The sequence below is a fragment of the Sparus aurata genome, chromosome 23 (assembly GCF_900880675.1).
Source record: "Sparus aurata chromosome 23, fSpaAur1.1, whole genome shotgun sequence".
Taxonomy (NCBI): Eukaryota; Metazoa; Chordata; class Actinopteri; order Spariformes; family Sparidae; genus Sparus; species Sparus aurata.
The window spans coordinates 3608596-3630275 of NC_044209.1; the positions used below are offsets into that span (position 1 = coordinate 3608596).

General features: G+C 41.1%; 1 protein-coding gene across 4 annotated transcripts; it reads left to right on the forward strand.

Annotated features, from left to right (window-relative positions):
• Positions 1-666: 666 nt before the first annotated feature.
• Positions 667-19319, forward strand: wipi1 (WD repeat domain, phosphoinositide interacting 1). Of its 4 annotated transcripts, none has more exons than XM_030408581.1 (13): positions 667-1051; positions 4478-4560; positions 6603-6772; positions 7859-7955; positions 8571-8680; positions 10916-11008; positions 12097-12167; positions 12340-12447; positions 12779-12943; positions 13118-13225; positions 13928-14064; positions 14305-14405; positions 18476-19319. In XM_030408581.1, the coding sequence occupies exons 1-13, from the start codon at positions 963-965 to the stop codon at positions 18524-18526; spliced, it is 1383 nt and encodes a 460-aa protein (XP_030264441.1). In that variant the 5' UTR covers positions 667-962; the 3' UTR covers positions 18527-19319. The 4 variants fall into 4 exon arrangements, with proteins under 4 accessions (XP_030264441.1, XP_030264443.1, XP_030264442.1 ...); XM_030408583.1 differs by having other exon boundaries at positions 8571-8668; XM_030408582.1 differs by having other exon boundaries at positions 6606-6772.
• Positions 19320-21680: the final 2361 nt, after the last annotated feature.

Consider the following 21680-nt stretch of genomic DNA (forward strand, 5'->3'; position numbering starts at 1 on the left):
CTATTGATTTCTTCAAAACAGGATAATCAATTCTTATAGATTGAATGTAACTGGTCATAGCAGTCACAATGTTTGAGTATGTTTAATTTCTTGAGTGACACTAATTAAAAACTTCTGTAAATAATCTGACATTTTAAGTTGACGTATAAGCGTCAGTATAAGCTGATACGCGCATTGAACAACAGGGAGAAATACATTTTCTTGGATAAATAGGATGTTCGGATAAATTCGGCATACCCAGTTAGGATTAAAACTGCGTTGAATTAAATTAAAGTAGAACACTGCATCAAGCCGCTTCTCAAGTTCCCCCGTCGTCTATTCGTTGCAAGTCCCCCGACTTAATTCCTGTGTTCTGTGACATCTATTCAAACTAAAGTTATGGAATTTGAATTTGAGCCATGTGCACCAATTTTAACGATTACAAAATGTAATCATGTTTGAGAGAGAGAGAGTTACTGCATTAACGAAAACATAAAAAAAAAAAAAATGTGTTCAGTGTTTGGCCACAGTAGAGACTGTTGGGATTTAACTAGACTACATGACATGAATGGACAGACACAAACAAAGCCAGCTCCACCCTAGCAGCCAATAACAAACACACTCCTGCACGCTTGACCAATCAAAATAGCGAACAGCGGCAACATGGTTTCACTACGAACCAATCGGAGGAGGCGAACATGCGACGTAGCGCCGTCAGCTGTTCTTGTTTTGCTTCGTTTCCCCTTCTTTTCCTCCAGGCTCCGGATAACCGTCCTCTAAAATAACGGCACTGAAACGGAATTTAAATTAATTTCTAGCGAGCAAACGGCTTGCTCTGCCTCGAGCGCCCACTTTACACATCACTCGGTCCACATTTCTCCCAAATTGGAGCCGTCTTCCGCCGACATCGAGCGAAGAGGTGCAGCCGATCCCAGGCCTCCAATCCAGGGCGGAGGGAGGGAAGGAGGTCGCTGGGAATCGGGATGGAGAGCGGAGAGGGAGCAGACGGGCCTGGCGGACCGGGCGGACCGGGGATCCGGTTTGGCTGCGCCTCTTTCAACCAAGACTCCACGTAAGCAAACTGATGAGTCAAAGACAAACTAGACTCATCCTGCTTGATTTCCCCCTGAAATTAGACACATGCACACGGCTTTGCCTTCAACATGACGGTGTTTGAAGGTAATTCAGTTATTGCCAAATTAATGAAGCCAGCTGTTTCCCATCTAGGCTACATCCCTGCCTTATGCCCATACATGCAGTTAAAGGGGCACTTCACCATTTTTACATGCCATCAGTTTGCCTATGTTGGACAGTAGCATTCAGCCAGTCGAGACAGCTGTAGCCCATAATGTCTTCTGTGGATAAGGAGAAGCTTCAGAAAGTTTGAGAAAATAACAGAGATGATGTCATAGTCACGTGACTACAACCTATAAACAGATTGAGGGGTGTTGCATTATGGGAAATGTAGGACGTAACAGGCAACACACAAACTAGAGTTAACAAGGCTCAATGTTTTTGAAACGGCTGGATCAGTAGGGTGTTCACAGTGCCTTGCTCAATGGCAGTGTCTACCAGTTGTTTCTAGGGAAGGGCTGCCAAAGTTGGCCAATAAGGTTGAATTTCAATTCATATTTCTTGCTAAATTAAATTTCAAAATACATTTGAAGAAAATATATCATATTACAGCTTTTACATATTACATATTGTGAGGTTAAAATGATCTCTAATTAATTACTATTTTATATAATCTAAGCAAGCTTGGGCACAGTGACATTCAGGAAGTCCATCAATTAAACAATCCCCCCCCCCAAAAAAAATAAAAAATAAAAGATCCTGTCATCATCTCCTCACCCCCATGCTCATTGAAAGCACATATACAATGCATATATCCACAAAACCGCTTCAAAAGAGCTTCACAGCAACTGAAGTAAAAACAACAGAAAAACCCTTCTGAAAGCCAAAATCTTCACACAGCTGCTAAGCTAAAAGCTTTAACGGGCATGCCCTGAAGTGGGCAAGTTCGACCACAATGCAAGTTTGTAAATAACGTCTTTTCAAATACATTAGGAATCTTTGGGCTGCTGGATGAAAGTGGGGCCAATTATGGGTTTATTTTTGCCTAGCTTCTTCAGTTTTTTAGGAGAATGCTTCAACCCTGTGAGCTGTGAAGCTCCAGAAATGTTTTGTAGAGGATGAAAATACTGTGGCCAACGGGTGCAAATCACAACAGCCAGTCAGAAAACACCACTGCACGTCAGAAAACACAGGTTGTGCCGTTGTGATTTTGCACCCATCGACCACCGTACGGCCTTAATAGACTTTCCATCAGCATGGGGAGGATTAATGATGACTGAATATCCATTTTTGGGTGAACTGTTCCTTTAAGGATGCCAGTACCTTTTTGCACCTTAACAATAAACTACAATAGTTGCCTGCTCTTGGCCTATGGCCCACTATTAAGATTCAGTTTTGCCCTCCAAGGGAAAAACTTCCCTAGCAACTCATATTTTACTATGAGCAACAAGTGCTGAGTAATGGTCTGCTTTAAAAAGTGGCTCAGGATTAAAACCTTTGACAGTCAAGCCCAAGCCCCCCTTGTTAGGCAATACAATGCACATACAGTCCATAAGGTAGCTTTAAATACATTTGGGCTGCTGTGGCTCAGGAGTAGAGCCAGTGTCTTGCTATTGAAAGGTTGCTGGCTCGATTTCCCTTGTCTGTATGTCGGAGTGTCCTTGGGCAAGACAGTGAACCCAAAACTGCCCCTGATGTGCTGGTCGGCACCTTGCATGGCAGCCACCGCCATCAGTGTATGAATGTTTGTATGAATTACTGTAAGACGCTTTGTACAAAAGCATCTACTAAATGCCCTAAATGTAAATGTAAATGTAGCTTTATTGTTTCACAATAAACAGGATGTAAGGCACAGACCTGCCAATAACAGATTAAAGTGCTGAGTACTCCAAGATAAGAGCGTTATATTGTGAGGGAAAGGCTTGCTGGATGTGTATGTCTGTACGTGCAAAGCTCAAGCCCATATGGCAGTAACAGTGTTCAGACAACAGAAAAATGCAGGCTCATGATTTTTTACACTTTGTCTCCAGAGATAATGACTCGTTCCCTTGGCGTAATGTCTTGTTCCAGCCACCTAAATTGCAATCAACTCTTGTTTACATAAAGGGAGGAGATGAGAGAGAAAGCTGTATTTTCTGAGGGTTCTGCAGGTTTCCTCCTGCTCAGAAACAGGATGAAACAGAACAGGAATGTACAGATCCTCACAGAGGGGAATGAAGACACCAATAAAAAAAAAAATGACCGGCGTAAAAATGAACCGATGCCTCTCTCAAACAGGCTGAACTGTCTGTCTGGACTGCAGTGTTAGTTGAGGCTGCAAATACAGTGGCTACAAATAAGCTAACGTGAGACGGGAAGTGACAGAAGGTTGGCTACTGTGTTTGACAAGACAGCAGAAGAGCATTTAATGAGTGTTCCTGAGGGCTATATGTCAACAGGTAAGTATTGACAAACACCAAATGTATGCGATGAGGGCGTCTGTGGCACACAGTTGGCTGTCGATTGCAGTCTTTGTGGTGTGATCAAGTACAGCTTTTTTGCAGAGACACAGGCGACACGTGGAGACACAGACGTCAATCTTTGTTGTCACTAGTTGTTTGATGACATTTGGGTATGTGTGAAAACTTCTCCCAAAAGTGAAAATTCAGTTCTTTTTTGATTCGACCCCATGCTGATGGAAAGTCAAGTGAAGTGTCATAGTCCCCAAAAAATTTCTGGAGCTTTACAGAAAAACGGTGTTGCAGTATTCTCCTTAACAACTGAAGTGGATGGGGACTTGTTGTAAACGTTAAACAACAATTGATTTTTTATTTTTATTTTTTTAGATAACTCTGCACAGCTCCATATAGCGTCAAAGAAATTTCCCCGACTTTCTATCAGTATGAGGCGAGTAAATAATGATAGAATTACATTTTTTGGGTGAACTTATCCTTTAACAAAGGCCCTCTTGAGCTACAGAAGACATTATGCAACTCATAGGCTGTTTGTACTCCTTTACATCATTAATCGGAACTTTACTGTGGAGTGCCTATTTAACTTAAGGTCTGTCTATCATATGTACTTGTAGCATTTAACTACAACCCAGCGTGTGCTAGAGTTATTTATTACCTCTGATCATGAAAGATACTCCATACTTAGAGCACTAAGAACCAAACCATCCGTGAAGGCCTGTTACATGAGGTCGAAAGACCCAGAGAGAGAGGGAGGTGTTTGACTTCAACTTCAGCTGATCACACTCCTTATGAGTGACATTGTTCACCACTAGGAGGCTCCCTGCAGGAAGGACCTAGGAAATAAATGCGATAACGTCGAAGTGAAGTCACCCAAAATTTAAGGTGTATTTCAAGCGAGATGCTTTCCAGTTGTACTGACAGTATGTCTGTTTATTTGTGTGTGTGTGTGTGTGTGTGCGTTTGTGTTGCAGGTCACTGGCCCTGGGAACAAAGACTGGCTACAAGCTGTTTTCTTTGACCATGGTGGAAAAACTGGACTGTATCCATGAGAGTGGTCAGTATGAGCTCTGACTGCAAGTTACATCAGTGTGTGCTAAACATCCATCCACATTTAGTTAAAAATTACATTTCAGTGCCACAGTTATTAAACACATGCTCATGACTTCTCTGGAAAACTGGCTAATCATACAACACGGTCCATTCCATGCTGGCTCTGTTACAGTGTTTTTTGGCAGAGACACAGTTACGATGGCAGCAGGGACTCCAGAACCATCCTCGTGTCCCTGATGGATCACTGAGTTCCATTCTTTTTGGTGTCAGACAGGATGAAAACCCTGTGAGCAGTTGTGGTTGATGTAACCCGTCTGCTGTGGATGAGCTCACTTCAGGCCACATCACCTCTCCTCAGCGTTTCCATAAAAGGAACGCTGAGTTTGTGGAAGACAGACAAACACTGGTTCCACGTACCCACAGTACATAAGCTGCCTATTGTTCATACACAGGTCCAGCTCTTATTAAGGCTCATCTGTTTATGAAATCCGCTTTCTTTTTCTATTTCTTCTTCTTTCTTTCTCTTGCCAAGAGTTAACTTTCCAACTGTTTGTTCCTCCTCAGTCTTTTAGAACACAAGAGTAGCAAAGTGAAAATACAATGGAAATAATGATCTCCACGACAGTACTAGATAACTCTCCGTGTCACATTTTTTAGTGTAATCAAAGTATACCCATATAGTGATGAGTCAAAAGATACAGAGGTGTCATTAAAAGCTGCCAAAAGAAAACCAAACAAAAAAACAAACAAGTGGCCCTAATGACGCTGCAACTCAGAGCTCACACATGTCCTTAACAGCTCTGTAAGGACACTCCCACACAGAGTTTAGAAGCCCGATACAATGTTAAAGAAATTAAAAAAACTTCCATGATCTGTCCCTTTATCCAGATATATCAGACATCTTACCCAGTTCCTGCTAAATCAGAGTATGACCTCACCAGAAACTAAAATCAGTATAATTATGATACTGAGTTCCTGATCATGATGTATGCACGCTGGCTCCATGAATAACTGGGTGAGGAAGGGAATTCTCTGTGCATGTAAACGCAAGCACTCATTATCCCAGCTATGAGAACTCTGACAATTCTGCCTCTCCACATCACAACTGTCACGGCCTTATTTTGGGGGTTTTTGTGACTGGTATTCTCAGACAAGGCCGAGCTTGCAGTAATTACACAGTGCTCATGAACTTCTTTTTTTTTTTTTTACAGCAGCCTCCCATGGCAATGAAGAGTTTCTTCAGAACAGGCATGTTTGGTCTGTAGTCTGCAGCGTCAGGTCCAGTCTGATGTGCTGTATGATATAATCTGGAATATGTTGTGTTTGGAAGATTATCTGTGGTTCTGTGATCCGTTGTTGAGCAATTGTATCATCACCTTGTTCATTTCTTAGACTGTCTATTTGGTTGAGGTTGGATTATGCAATGTGTAAATATTGGAGTGTTTTCTTCTTACTAAAGAGTTCATTTGTTACTTATTGCCTGATATACTAATATATCTGTAATAAACCACAATCAGCTGTAGAGCCTGACAGATATATTGCTCGGCTGATATACAATAGGGTCAAAAAGTCTAGACAACTTGTTACAATCTTTCTATACTGCAATTGTTATCTTTGCCACGGAGGCAGTGTTTTCACCTGTGTCTGTTTGTTGGTTGGTTAGTTATTGGGATTAAACACAAACTACTGAACAGATTCCCATGAAACTCAATTGTGATTAAAATATAATTTATCTGTAAAGAATGCATGGAACTTGATGAAGGAAACAACAACAATGATTTAACTTTAGTGGTTGATTAATTGAAAATTTGAATGCAGGAGGGATTCGTCCAAACTTTAGAACTTGATGATACCCAGTCACCCAGTTTGAAAAATGTCTTCCCTGACCTGAGACTAAAGAGGTTTGGTCAGCTTGCTTTATTTCTCTTGTGCTCTCCTTTAACTGCCTTTGACTGTACAGTAAGTGATAGTCTGGTTAAAGCGCTGTCTCTGTCTCTGTCTCTGTCTCTGTCTCTGCCTCTCTGTCTGCTCCCTGTTTCCCCCAAGCAGAAACTCCAGATGTCTACATCGTGGAGCGTCTGTTCTCTAGCAGTCTGGTAGTCGTGGTGAGCACCACCATGCCACAGCGCATGAACATCTACCACTTCAAGAAGGGCACAGAGATCTGCAATTACAGCTACCCCAACAACATCCTGGCTGTCAAGCTCAACAGACAGGTGAGGCAGCCTGTGTGAGCACACGTATAGTATGTCCATATAATTCAGCTCCTGCAGAAAGTAAGAAGTACTCACAGCCACCTAAATACACCTGACTTTTTTCATCAAGATCAACGCCTTATTCCCTGAGAAGTTAAGGAAAATGTTGAGAAAGCCCTATCTCACATTGTTAAAGAAAGTGAGAATACATTCCTGAAGCTGTCCATTTATCTGGATCAGCACCAAAAGTTAAAGGGGTCCATTCTAGTCCAAGGCCCGTCCTCCATCCAAGTTTCAGGTAAATCAGTTCAATAGTTTTTTTGTCCAATTCTGCTGACAAACCAACCAACCAACAAACGGACACGGGTGAAAACAAAACCTCTTTGGCAAAGATTATAACACGAACCAAAATACAGATACCTCCATCATCCAGGTTGTAAACCTGTGAAATTGAGACAGGTGAGATAAAGAGAAGTGTGGCGACAGGAAACTTTTCTGGCAGCAGTGATGTAATGACCCTTGTCCTTTTTATACGTTCCTTGTTGGCAGGTAATTTCAAGAACAAAAAAAAGTAGAAAAAAACTTGCTCATACCCAAATCTGTTACAGTATTAAAGAAGTTATGACAACGTCTGAATGACACCTATGTCTGTTGCTCTCCCAGAGAGAAGTTCCAGCCCCTAATTCAGACTCATCTTCAATGTTTGATAGCTGTAAATCTTCTATTGTTTAAGATGGACTCCCTAACATTGTGAGACCGCCAAGAAGGAACCAAAGCTTGTTGTTGCTGGTTAGATGGCACTATTTAGTGCTGTAACAAAAATCAGTTCATCTGCAAATGCATTTTGGCGGTGATAGATTTTGATATCTACAGGTTGCAAGCTCACTGTCATGACATAATAAGAGGCCTGTTGACAGAAATGTGAGCTCATGTTTTGATGAAGTGAACAAGTGCTTCATGTCACTGGGAGCCGCGGGTGGAACTGCCGCTTTGAGTTTCTTTCGCGGAATTCATTGTGAACAGTGTGGTTGTGATGTCGGCCACAGAATCCAAGGTTGATTGCATTATACCAGAGTGTAATCACCTGTAATATGCCGTGTATTGCAGAGGCTTGTGGTGTGCCTTGAAGAGTCCATTTATATTCACAACATCAAAGACATGAAGCTGCTCAAGACTCTGCTCAACACTCCGTCCAACCCCTCAGGTAAGAGACAGGCCATTTAGTAAGTGTGTGGTTTAGCAACAGAGAGAGAGAGAGAGAGAGCAATCAGATAGAATCGGTAAAGTTTAGCAGAAAGTTGTCAATTTTGCAGTTATTGTACGCTGTAGGTTACAGCTGTCAGTGAATAAACGCTTCGTCTTCTCAAGACCTTTGTAAAGCTTGTGTGTTATGTGTCATTTTCAAACTGCTGGAAAGGTAAAGGTGGTGCAGCACCACAATGTAGATCAGGCTCAGCCAAGAATCCTGTCTATGTCAAGGGGGCACGATCCATGCCCCCAGGACGAGCGTTGTTGAAGCCAATTTAATATAATGGCCAAACTGTGTAATTACAACATCTTTACTGATTTTATCATCCACGTGACTTTTGTGATCTTTCACTTGGAGTTTGATAATCAAACAGACCCACAATCTGAACCTGTCTGAAAAACTATGAGTCCATCCCTGAGTCCAACTTCATGTTTTACTTGTTTGGAATGGTGTAGCAGTCTTAGTCCCCCGTCCACAAACTGATGGTTGAGTTTCCTGGCTGGCCGTGCTATGAACCACTATTCGGAGTAAAGTTGACAATTACTCTTTTTCCTTCTAATCCTCTTGCAGGTCTCTGTGCTCTGTCTATCAACCATTCCAACTCCTACCTGGCGTACCCCGGCAGTGCCACCATTGGGGAGATCATAGTGTATGATGCCAACAGTTTGGTAAGAGAACAGGTCATTATTATATATATCATCCTCTCTGTCCCTCACTCTCTCTCTTATTGCAGTTAAATTGTTTAATGTATCTAATGTGTCTGTCAGCCTAACACATACAGTAGAATCCAATACATATATCAATAAACTCTCTTGGTATTGTTATAAGGCAAGACAAGACAGATTTTTACGCCAAAATAGTGTCTCACTCTTTCACAGTGCTGGCATTTCTTGTCAAGATTTTTTTTTAAAAGTACAATATTACACAAAATCTTTTTGCTATAACACAATCCCAACATAATATTAGATTTTGAAGATACAATATTACAATAACTAAAGCTTCAACGATTAGTCAATTTTTCGATTATCTGTCAGCTTTAAAATTAGCCTGCAACCATCTCATTAATTCATCATTTTGAGTACATTTTTAAGAAGATTCAGGCCTCTTAAATATTAGTACTTACTGGTTTCTTTACTCATCTATGACAGCGAACTGAATATCTCTGGGTTGTGGACAAAACCAAACATTTGATGATGTCATCTTGGGTTCTGGGAAAAACATAGATCAAAATATATGATTATATTTACTTTTATTACCATTTTCTCACAGTTTGTTGACCAAAGAACGAATTGATTAAGATAAATCAACATTGAAAATAATTATTAGTTGAGGCCAAAATGACAAAAACTTATCTCATCAAAACAAACCTGTCTCATTCTATCAATAGCTGTTTAGTTGTGAAAGGATTAACCTATATATTTTGTGAAAACTTGTAATCGGTTAGTCAATGTCTAGAGAGTACTCATCGGCTTGTCTCCATGGGCTATGAGACAGTATCTCTTTGGATGAGATGAGATGAAATATTATACATCGTAATAATCGAAGCTGTTCCATTTTCCATTTCACCAATTTCATTTAATTTCTAGTTATTTCTAGTTATATAGGTTTACATATTATGTTATAGATAATTAACATGTAGTTTTACATATGGTTGAGTATTGTTTGGTTTTACTTGCTGTTTCACATATAATACAGTTCATTTTTACATCAAGGTTAGTGTATAGTTTACATATAGTTTATTTTGACTTACTTATGGTTTTTAATTGAGACGGAACCAAATGTGTGATAACTAGGAACCACCTCACGTTGCTGAGGTATGCAGTTTGCCGTTATGGAAGAGTTCAGCTGTAGGTGAGTTCTAGTTATTTAATTTAGAAGGTTGAAACAAACTGCTCTCCTCTTTGAAATGAAAAAACAGTGGGTCAAAACGCTTTCAACACTTGTTTGCAATCGCATAAATGGAAGGTCTCCCACCTGAAACTGAACTTATTGCATAAACATAAATGAAAACAGGGACGCAGTGTGAGACTGTGCTTTCTGAGGAACTTTTGTCTGAGGTCATCTTCTCCGGTCTCCTCCTGTTTTCTCGTACTTGTTTATCTGCAGTTCTGATGGCACCTTCCCTGCTGTGTTTTTGGACTACAGCTCTGAAGCCTTTTTTACTTTTGGGAATGGTGCCACAGATGCTGTGGTTTCAGGATTTCAGGAACAGTGAGCTTGGAGGAGGATTAGAGATTTGGTGGCACTACTGAGCACCTACCAGGGGGTAACTTTGAGCTAGACATGTGACTCAGGTGGGTAGGGACTTATTTGGACATTGAGTAGATGTGATACTATGGAGTACGACATGAAATACCAGGAAAAGTTAATCTTTCACAACAGTCTGTTCTTTGTATACAGAAGTGTTAAGTTTCTCACTCTGTTCCAGTGTGTATTGTTTGCTCACAGCAACCAGCTCTTATTGTTCCTCCACTGTCAGGTGAAACCGTGTCATGTTTTTGGATTTTCCTCAGATTCAGACTACCTCAGGTTACTTCTCATTCCTGGAAATGTGTGAGCTGATCTCTGCCACATGCTGGCTGTTCATGTGAACTCAGCCAGACAGAGAACACATCCCTCCAGGCTGTTGCTTCATACAGTCTTACTTCTCTTTGTCATGACTCAGTTTTGTATCAGCTTAGAATAAGAAAAAAGGTCTAAATTGGCAGCCTTTGATACAAACACAATACTTTGTGTAGATGTGTTGATTATTGGGATATTTAAAGCTTCTGGATTTTTTTAGTCTCCTTGTTTTAATTTGATTCCTCTTCACGGCAATGTATATACCAAAGCTAGTCTTAATGACATGACCATTGTATCAGTGTGGATAACTCTCTTTCTCCCTGTGTCCTTCATTGTCCTCTTCCTTGTTTCAGAGCACAGTAACCATGATCCCAGCTCATGACAGTCCTCTGGCAGCTCTCACCTTCAACTCCTCGGCCACCAAACTGGCCAGTGCCTCAGAGCGGGTAAGACAGTCCTTTGATGAGCCTGACTAACCCCCTCAGATAGGCATACGCTACATTTAGTTAGTCCCAGAGCAACCGTCTGTCCATCCAGCACTTCCTGTGGTGGATGTTCATGGTCCCCAGAGGATGATTCCCTGTTATTGTGATGACTTTCTAACATTACCCTTTTACAGCACCATCAGACCATAGTTTTTCTTGGACCAGCACTTTCAACCATGGCAAGGGAGTTCAAAAGCTAAGGTTGAATCTCCAGTCAGTTTGCTCTGTATTTTCACGTTCCCCATAGGATTAATACTTGTTTCATTTCTTGTGATTTCTGTGACTTTTCCTCGAGTGCTACATTCACCATTCATTCATACATACCAGGGAATTTCCAAATTCTAAGAGGCATATTACCATGAGATCAGAATCAGAATCAGAATGAGAATACTCCCCGGGAGGAAATTGTTGATGTTCCAGATGCTCTGTGCAAAGTAGAAATAGAAATATAGCATGAGATGTGCGCTCTTTGAACAATCTCCATCTTAAAAGAACGGTTCTCCCAAAAATGAAAAATCTCACCCCATATAGTTTGTCAGGCATCATCGAAGTCTCCAGACGTCCAGAAATCCCAAGATATTTTTCACCCTCTTTTAAGCTGAAGTCATGATTATGGCGTTAGCATACACCTCTTCTGAAGTGGGTGCATAAACTCAACCACATGTCACATTCTTGCTCCTGAGGGAATTCATCCTTTCTTTCCTCTAATCACTGTGACGTCAGACTTTATACCTTTATGGCTCTGTTAGTAATAGGAAAATCATCAGTACATTGTTTCTGTCAAAGCTTTTGTATTGTTGGATACAAGAGCGTTGTAGTCTCACATGCTGATAGCAGGGCTTTAGATTTGTATACATTACATGAAAGACTATAAATGGACGGATGCTGAAGATCATCATGAGGGAAGAGCAGCTGCTCTAAACCACCAAGTTCCTAACATAAATATTTATTTATCTATTTTTCACATGTCAAGGAAGAATTTGCTAGAAAACATGTCCCTGTGGTGAACCATTGTAAAGTTATCAGCTCACTGGCTGTTGTCTCTGCAGGGCACCGTCATCCGAGTGTTCTCCATTCCTGAGGGCCAGCGTCTGTTTGAGTTCCGCAGAGGCATGAAGAGGTTAGAGTTCATATTAGATCTGCGCTGCAACATGAGGATATACAGTGTCCAATGTATAAGCACAGCTAATGATATAAACCTTACTAAAGAACCTAGATCTACTAGGCTACTGATAGGTAAAGTTAATCCTGTTTTTGCTTGTTTCTGTGTTTGTGTTTGTGTCTGTATGCAGGTACGTCAATATAAGCTCTTTATCCTTCAGCCACGAGGGCCAGTTCCTCTGTGCATCCAGCAACACAGAGACGGTGCATATCTTTAAACTGGAGCAAATGGGACCAAGGTACACACACACACACACACACACACACACACACACACACACACACACACACACACACACAATGTAAATACATCAAGATAATATAACCGTGTTGCAAGTTGTGGGATGAACCTGTTGTTAAGCAGGGGTTCTCAACCTCTCATAACTTAAAGGAGCAGTTTGTCAGAAATGACCAGAATTTTAGTCTAAAACAATCACTTTAATTTGAAATTTCTATTAATGTGAGTTCTTGAGCACATTCAGATATGAAAGTAAAAATGTAAAATGAATGAACTGTAATTTGACACCACCGATGGCCTTCACTAAAGACTGCTTGTGACCCTGTCTTCAGTGGAGGGGATGATGCTGCCTCCTGGACAGCCTACGTGGGGAAGATGTTCTCAGCAGCCAGCAGCTACTTCCCTGCTCAGGTATCGGGCATGATGAGCCAGGACCGGGCCTTCGCCACTGTTCACCTCCTCACATCCGGCCAGAAGAACGTCTGCACCCTGGCTATGTGAGCGCTCTTCACATTACACTCTTTCATTCTGTGTATGTCTCCTTGTAAGTGGATCAGTGTTTTAATATCTTGAAGGAGAAGAGATGTTGGCCTGTTTGACCTCTCTTTGGCTGGGTTGAATGGCTGTGATTGTTCCTAAACATCGAATGGACACTCATTGTGATTTTTCAGGATCCAGAAGCTTCCACGACTGCTGGTGGCCACGGCAGACGGCCAGCTGTTCATCTATAATATAGATCCACTGGATGGAGGAGAGTGCATGTTGGCCTACAAGCACAGGTGAGGCACCACTTCAGAGTGGTGGGCAGGCTTGGGGAGTAAAGGAAGACATGCAACTGAATTTCATAATGAGGATACAAAAAGAAAGGAAACTGTATTCAGTTACGGTTACAGAATAAAAGATGTAATTAGATAAAGAATTTAGTAAAAACAGGAGTACAATTTGAAAATAAAGAGTGATGTACTAGTTTGATACCATTGTATCTAAAAGTAAGGAGAGGTAATCAAGTTACATTACTTTTATATTGTTTGACTTTGATGAGGTTGCTGACTACATGTTTAAACATTAGGTTTAACAAGATGAAGGGAGGAGAGAGCCCTGCAAGATACATGACTTAAATGAACAAATCCAAAGCTGTGTTTACCCAAACAGCAGAATCTTTAGTTGAATAGAAGTGGGCCTAGTTTTTACTTTCCAGTAAACTAAGAAATAATGATTGATTGGCCCCTTACCTGCTTTACAGTGTCGTGCAACCAGCACAATGTCATTTTTTAGCATCTACATTAAACACTTGTAGCGAGCGCCTGAACACCATGATGTGTTAGAGGATTAGGCAAAGTTGTAAAAACTTGACTTCAACACAAATATTCACAGTGTTTGACAGATGTGTGAAAAACTCAAGAAAACAAATGACAAGTGTAAAGCTGATTTCCTGTTATTCCTCCTGTCCACTCGCGTTTCTCTTTCTCCTCCTCTCGTAGACTTTTCGGGGTTGATGATGACCAGGGTGAAGGAACAGAGTCAGAGGGGTCAGAGGTGACGGAGACACAGACTTGTCCATCCTATGCTGCGACCGCTGCCTTGCCAGCCTCTGGTCCCGTCACTGCAACTCTCACCGGTTAGTAGACATTTTTCTCCAACTGTGTGTTAACATGAAGGGTTTTTATGTATCCAAATCACCGCTCTCGCAGACTGAACAGACTGTGTGGGCGCATTTGCGGGAAGTCTGCAAGTGCTGAGCACTGTCCAGATTCATCCGGTCCAAAAGGGCCGTCAGGAGGACTTTCAGCAGACTTCCAGAGAGTCCACACAGACTCATCTAATCATGTGTCTGCTTCCTTCATCTATTTGTACCCAGGTTACTCTGAAGATGGTGGAGCAAAGAAGGGGGAAGTCATCCCGGAACACGAGTTCGCTGCAGGACCTGTGTGTTTGGACGACGAGAACGAGTTTCCCCCTGTGAGCATCCAGAAGTGCTAACTGTCAGCTGTAGCTAGCTCTCGCACAACAGGTCTACTCTAACAGAAATACTGAGATTGCAAGCTTAGTGATTCTCTGGCACAGTTAAAAAAAAAGATGACCACTTTCTTTAATATCAACATTATAACATTATTATCAAAAAACAGTCTTTGGACTTAACTGAGGACACAGCTGGACTTGGTGATTATTCTGGAGGCTGCAGTTTGTGCTGCTGTTGAACATTGAGGGGTTTCATATGTAGTCTAATGTCATTGAGATGACTGTAACGACACCCATGAAATTAAAAACCTCTAATAAGATTCATTCAGAAATGCACCTCTTCACATTGATCTGATGGTAATTTGATATGCAGGTCTTGTGTCTGAATAAGCAGCTGAGTCAGTTTTACATAAAAGCCACCTGAAGTGGTCAGATCTGTAACATTCCTCACTCAGTTCCTTCAGCACAGTTCAAGGCTGAGCCTAATCCCAATACATTAAATGTAAAAAAAAAGTAATCTTTAACTGGTTATGAAACAGTCATGAAATAAATCAATTTATTACTGATACCTCTATATGACGTACATAAGCAAACCAGACCATCAGTGAGATGATTGGCTATTTGAATATTGTATTTCTTATGCCCAAAGCTGATCAGAGACCAGTTTATATGGGCCAGATAAATCATAAAATAAATGACCTTTTATTTACCTTTCATGGTGGTGTGCTGACGAAAGGAGCTGTTCTGAAGTCCTGTGCTACGGCACTAATGCAACATACACTTTGTTTCACCATCGCCATATTACAGTTATAATCTTATACAGCCACCAATAGATACTTTAATCATCACTGTGCATCCTGCAAACAACTGTGTTTGAAAAAATGAAAAATATACTCAAAATAAGTTGCTTCTTCTTTCGCTTGCTTCCAAAAACAAATGCACATGCTAGCCGGATGCTAACAGGAGGTGGTAACGCTCAGCAGAGGTACCGCCAGACACTAAATCAAAGTTCCTTGCAGCGGCTTTAACATAAAGTGCCCTTACTAATGCCCGATGCAAAGTGGTGCGTGGCACAGTGTCATTTCATGTTTTATTCAGAAAGTCCTTCCAACAATCAGACTAGAGCAGTCTACAAAATAAAAGCTGCATCTTTTCAATATCTGTACCGCAGTACATAAACATTACACAAACAAGACATTTATCCATCAGCAGTGCCTTTCACATTTGTTGTAATCTACAATAATGTTGTTTTCACATAGCAGCTTTAAGAAGAGGTGTTTATTGACTCTGCTGCACAAACCTCTCTCAGAGTTGGACGGCAAAGTTAACAGTGCCTCCTCAGATCTAATATCTGGCTGCAGATATTAGCTTCAGTTGAAAATGTCTAATGTGATTAGTAATTGTTGTGAGGCAGAAGTCACACTCAGTGTGAGTCTCGTCCAGTTTGTACTTCTCAGCAAGTTCGTTGGGATTGTTACATGCAGATACCTCCTATATGAGTAATGTTAGTCTAATGTCCGGCCACAATTCAAAGCATGGGAGCAACTGGACTATATTGTCAAGCTGAGGCTGGACAATCAACAATCAACATAAGACGCAGACCTCTGTTATGCTCTGTCTCTGCATCGATGCAGAACGTTCCATGTCCGCATTGCAATGCATCTTCTCATTGAGGAATGTCCACACCTCTGGCGCCCGCAATGTGTAAAAACTTGCGCTCATCGGTTGGCAGGCATGGACAGGTTGGTCTTAATGAGGTCTGGTCTGGCGCATTGATGGCGCATTGCTATATACAGGCAGCGGAAAGTGACAGTGCCATAAACCAAAAATCTGGTCTAAAGTCAATGGCACATGATTTTTCCTGCTATTTAAGGGGCATATTATTCAAATAGTAAGATGTGTCAGACTAAATAAAAGACTCAATATAAACATATATACATATATAATCATACGAGAATAAATGATGCGAGTGTCCCTCACAACTGTCATTAATTGAGCTTCAAAAGCAAAACAAGCTCAAACCAGCAGTGATACAGCCTGTGACAGAAAAGGAAACACACTTTCACTGCTTCCTCATCATTCTGCTACAGCTCTTCGCCAACGGTGCACCAGGTGGGATAACACTGCACCAGCACTGCAGAACTTTCCATAGCAGACTCCACCAAGCTCATTTACATAAAAGACACCTATGTCTGAGTGCCAAAAAACACTTTACCAGACAGATGAAGGCATCGATTTGACATACGTCATGTAGGAGAAGGACACGATATTAAGGCTTTGTAGAAATTCCACTGAAGTAGCACTCTGATCATTTGCCATCTGCGGGAAAGAAAAGGCCTCCTGTCTGATCATGTACATTTATCAGCCATTTTAAACATTTTGGGCCCGCTTGTTCTGATACCTCCTTGATGGTGTTGTTCCTCATACATCATGATTAATGTTGCTTCAGAACATCATACCAACATTCACGTTGCTGAGAAGCCATAGCTTTGCGACTCTGGGGTAAAAAGACGTGAAGAAGAAGCATATGGGAGATGTTATCCTTTCAGATGTGTTTAACTTTATCAAAGGGTCTTTTTTAACCTTAACCATTGTTTCCTAAACTTAACCAAATATTTTTGTAACAGAATGTTTTTATTCCCTAAAGCTGACTAAGTGTTTTTGTTCCCTTAACCTAATGAAATAGTTTAATTTTCTTAACCTAACCAAGTATTTTGGTTCCCTCAACCTGACCAAATACTTTGAGGGATTCACATTAAATATCCATCCATCCATTTTCATCCGCTTATCCGGGGCCGGGTTGCGGGGGCAGCTGCCTGAGCAGGGACACCCAGACTTCCCTCTCCCCGGACACTGCCTCCAGCTCTTCCGGGAGGACCCCAAGGCGTTCCCAGGCCAGCTGGGCGACATAGTCACACCAGCGTGTCCTGGGTCTTCCCCGGGGTCTCCTCCCGGAGGGACATGCCAGGAACACCTCCCGAGGGAGGCGTCCCGGGGGCATCCGAAACAGATGCCCGAGCCACCTCAGCTGGCTCCTCTCGATGTGGAGGAGCAGCGGCTCTACTCTGAGCTCCTCCCGGGTGACAGAGCTCTTCACCCTATCTCTAAGGGAGCGCCCTGCCACCCTGCGGAGGAAACTCATTTCGGCCGCTTGTATCCGGGATCTTATTCTTTCGGTCATGACCCAAAGTTCATGGCCATAGGTGAGGGTCGGAACGTAGATTGACTGGTAAATCGAGAGCTTCGCCTTTCGGCTCAGCTCTCTCTTCACCACGACGGACCGATACAAAGACCGCATTACTGCGGCCGCTGCACCGATCCGTCTGTCAATCTCACGCTCCATCCTTCCCTCACTCGTGAACAAGACCCCAAGATACTTAAACTCCTCCACTTGAGGCACACATTAAATACAATACAATTTAACTTTAAAATGTGCAAATTCTTCTTGCAGGGGAGCAAGGTGGTCTGAGGTCAACCCTCCATAGTCTCACAAAATCCAGTGGGTAACACTGACAACTGCTCCCTCGACCTAACCAACCTGCAATGAAAACTGAAAAGATACGGAAAATAATAAGCAAACTTCGTATGAACTCAATAATGAACATTTTCAAATGTTCCAAATGGGGTGTTAATCTATGTCTCCGGAGTGGGTCCTCTACGTAACCCATTCAATCATGTCGGCTTGCAGCGAAGGCATTGTTACTTCTTTGTAACTTGCAATGACGATCCTGATGTTCCACGAACAACACCAACACAGTGATATCAGATATACCCTATGGCTCCTGCTAACTTTACTCTCAAAAACACCGTTTAGAGATTCAGGAAACGACAATTACGGCAAAAAAAAAAATTTGTATATGGGAAAATAGCAATGATCTTCTAAAGCTTTCAGATTTCACTGGCTATGATGGTGGTCGTTGTGTTTGCTTGTGGAGCAAGTTGCCGCCTAACCATCGATTGAGTTGTGTGTTTTGTACTGGAATTTCCCCTTAACTGTGTACCAGAAACTGGGACGTATTTGACAAATCCTGTAGGCGAAACTAACGGGTCTTGTTCATGTGTTTTGATAGATTAATTGGTGCCGCGACGGGACTGGAGGTGGCCAGGCGAGGCGCTCATGAGTGGGTAGAAGGACAAATGGACTAACAGACAGACAGGCGCTGGCGAGTGAGAGGAACAGCAAAACAAAACTCTTTCAGGGTGCCAAGTTATTTTTTCAGTTCCAGAGAAAGTAACACTGAATAACGTTCAAGTTGACGTGGGAAACAAAACACTGAGCAAGAAGTAGATGTCATGTAGTAATATCAGAGAACCACAATCTGGTCCTCATGTTACATAATGATTGTGTTAAAGGTACACTTCTGATTTTGTCACAGCACCAATAGTACCTCTAAACTTCCTCTGGGCTCACTGTTGAGTTTCAAAACATCAACTGTGAATCGAGAGGACATTTGTGACCTTGTAGATGCTGTTGGCTACTTCTGAAAAAAAAAAAATCAAAAAAATCAGGGAGTTTATCTTTAAGAACTGTATCGTGAAAAACCGAGGTGCATGCTGGAGCAGAAATATAACCGCAATCTCATAGCTTTATTACTTGACAAATATTTTATTAAGTTGCATTATTGTAGCAACATTTTTATTTTTCTCATTAATATCTTAGTTTATGTCCATGCTAAGAATTGTATTGTTATCATTCTTATTCTGTATTGTAATTTTACCGCATTGACATGTATTAAATATTTCTGTGTATGCCTTCTGGATACATTCCAGGAGGTGTGTACGTACTGTATGTTTGTTTGTGCCTATTATCATTTGTAAAAGAGCAAAGTATTTTGCTAATTGCACAAGACCAAAACAACTGAAAGAAACAGAGAAATAAACCCATAAAGTGAGGTGAAAATGAAGCTATGCAAAGCAAAGAATTTGTCTTGTTCAATTTTATTTTCGGTTTTTCATTTTGCCCTCGATAAAGAAGCTTATAGATAAGCTTTTAATGATTGACACAGGTTGCTATGGGAGTTTATAGATATATGTGTATATGAGAGGTCACACGTTGAACACAGGTGACAAGGCAAACATTTCACAACATTCACAGCCAGTAAGAGAATTCATAGGAGATAATAATGTTGCACAAGTGTGTTTAGCTGGCAGTACACAGTGATCTATTCAGTATTCTGTCTGTTATAAGCTGTAATTGGCCAATCAAAAATAATGTGGCTGGATCCCTGTCAATAAAACAAGCCCAAATCTGGAAACTACAAAGCTAGCTAAGGCTAACAAGCTGTCTGCGATCACACATCAAGAGAAGCGGATTTCATCTCAGCTGACTTGTCTTGACTTAGTTGTGGGATCCTTTGTGTTTTTTCAAATTACTGACATGAAATTTGCAAACCGAGTGAAGGCATCAATCCCGAAGCATTTTTACAGTAGAGCCAAATCTGTTGCCACCTTAGGCCTTCTTTACTGTTAAGCTGTTTGGAGTATGTAGCTCTAAGGTTACGGCTTCTTATCCTGTCAGCAGTACTTCCACCACTCCAAAATCCATCAGCGCAACACTTTCATGGCTTACATGTTCTCATTCCTACTTCTTGCTTTCAACTGCAAACTACTATATCATCAAATGTTGTCACTCCATTGTATAATCAAACCTGACTGATGTACACAGTAGATATCACTGTTACCAGTTACTGCTCTGTAGCTGGTCTTTTCACTATGTATTTCCTTTATGGTCTTCTGGTTGCTCCAATCATTACATAACTCAGTAGTTAGCGAGAGCGTTATCACTAGCTGTAACCTCACACCTGGAGGGACAATGCAATGCTGAGGGATGAAAGGTATGTCATCCCAGGGGAGAGATGCAGAAGAAGAGAGGCAGAAGACAAACAATAGATAAAAAATACTGACAGTTAAACCCAAAAGGTAGAAGAAAGAAACACAAGCCTCTGTGTTGATGGGCAAATGTAAGAAACCACATAATTTCAATTGTGTACAAGAATGTTTTTTTAACTAGATCACTGAGACATATCTCTAATATAGTGAAATCTCATTTGTAATACAAAAAAGGTTATTTTTGGATTTCACAAGGATGTGAAAAATATATAAAAATATATAGCTGAGAAGAAAGACACTGTGAGTCAACAGGATCTAAGTTGGAGAAGAGAGAAAATAGTCCAAATCTAATTTTAAACTTAAGAGGGGCACTGTGGTAGAGTGTGGAAGGACAAACATGAAATCTTCTTAAGAATTTGATTGCCCTGTCAGTCCGACAGGACAATCACTGACATGTTGACTGACTTTCATTGAAATTTCTTTTGCTCATTACAAGCCTCTTGTATGTTGGACTTGGGACTTTGGTCACACCATTACCAGTGAGTACACAGCGAACAGGTGGCATGTCAGCGCCATCTTGAATAGGATATCAAGACCTGGTGTGGCACTGAGCCTCCCAGTGACCTCAATACAAGGAAGGACAAACAGTAATTTTCCAAACTTTATGATTGAGCCTCATGTGGGGGTCCTTTAGTTATTAGCTAAAGCTAATATGTCTTCAATCCAATTGAAATAATTCTGATTAGAGATTCCGACTTCAATATATGTATATTGTCTAATCTGCTGGAAATATAACACAAGAACATTTGAGTTTTTTTCAAACTTTATTGAAAAAAAAAAACCCAGTGTAGGTCCATATTCTGATTAGAAGTGGAATATCAGGGTCTGTATAAACATACATATAGTCTCGATAGTCTTCTAATCTTCCTGCATGAAAAATAAAAGGCTGTTGGAGCAAATGTGTATGAAAAGGAAAAAATAGCAGAACAGAATGGTGATGCTGCTCCTGCAGACATGACCACATATTATTTAACATGTTTTAATGGTTTTGTAATTGTACATGTATTTGGAGTTAACACCTCTCTACAATGACTATCACATGTATAACAATTATATCCTTTACCACTATTTTGATCTGACATCAGCATGCCAGTGTTGATTGGTAAATATTGTTGGTAAATATTGAATATTGAAGTTAAAGATTTTTTTACATCTGGGATTTTAATAGAAAATTGCTACCTTGAACAGACACCCATTTGGAAATGAAGGTATTTTTTATAGAAACTGTGATGACAGATTTCCACCAAGCTCTTGCATGCTCCTTAACCAAGTATGATGCCTGAATTTTTTTATGTTGCAACAGGAGTCCAATCAGATTTCAGGGCTGGACCTCGTATAGCCACCCCTTAGACACACCCCTATTTATCTGAATAGAAGCCTACTCCA

Excerpts from the sequence above, each read along its gene's own strand:
- wipi1 (XM_030408581.1), top strand. The coding sequence starts at position 963 with ATGGAGAGCGGAGAGGGAGCAGACGGGCCTGGCGGACCGGGCGGACCG. Across the intron at positions 7,956-8,570 it reads CACTCCGTCCAACCCCTCAG|GTCTCTGTGCTCTGTCTATC; the intron begins GTAAGAGACAGG and ends ATCCTCTTGCAG. Across the intron at positions 13,226-13,927 it reads ATGTTGGCCTACAAGCACAG|ACTTTTCGGGGTTGATGATG; the intron begins GTGAGGCACCAC and ends CTCCTCTCGTAG.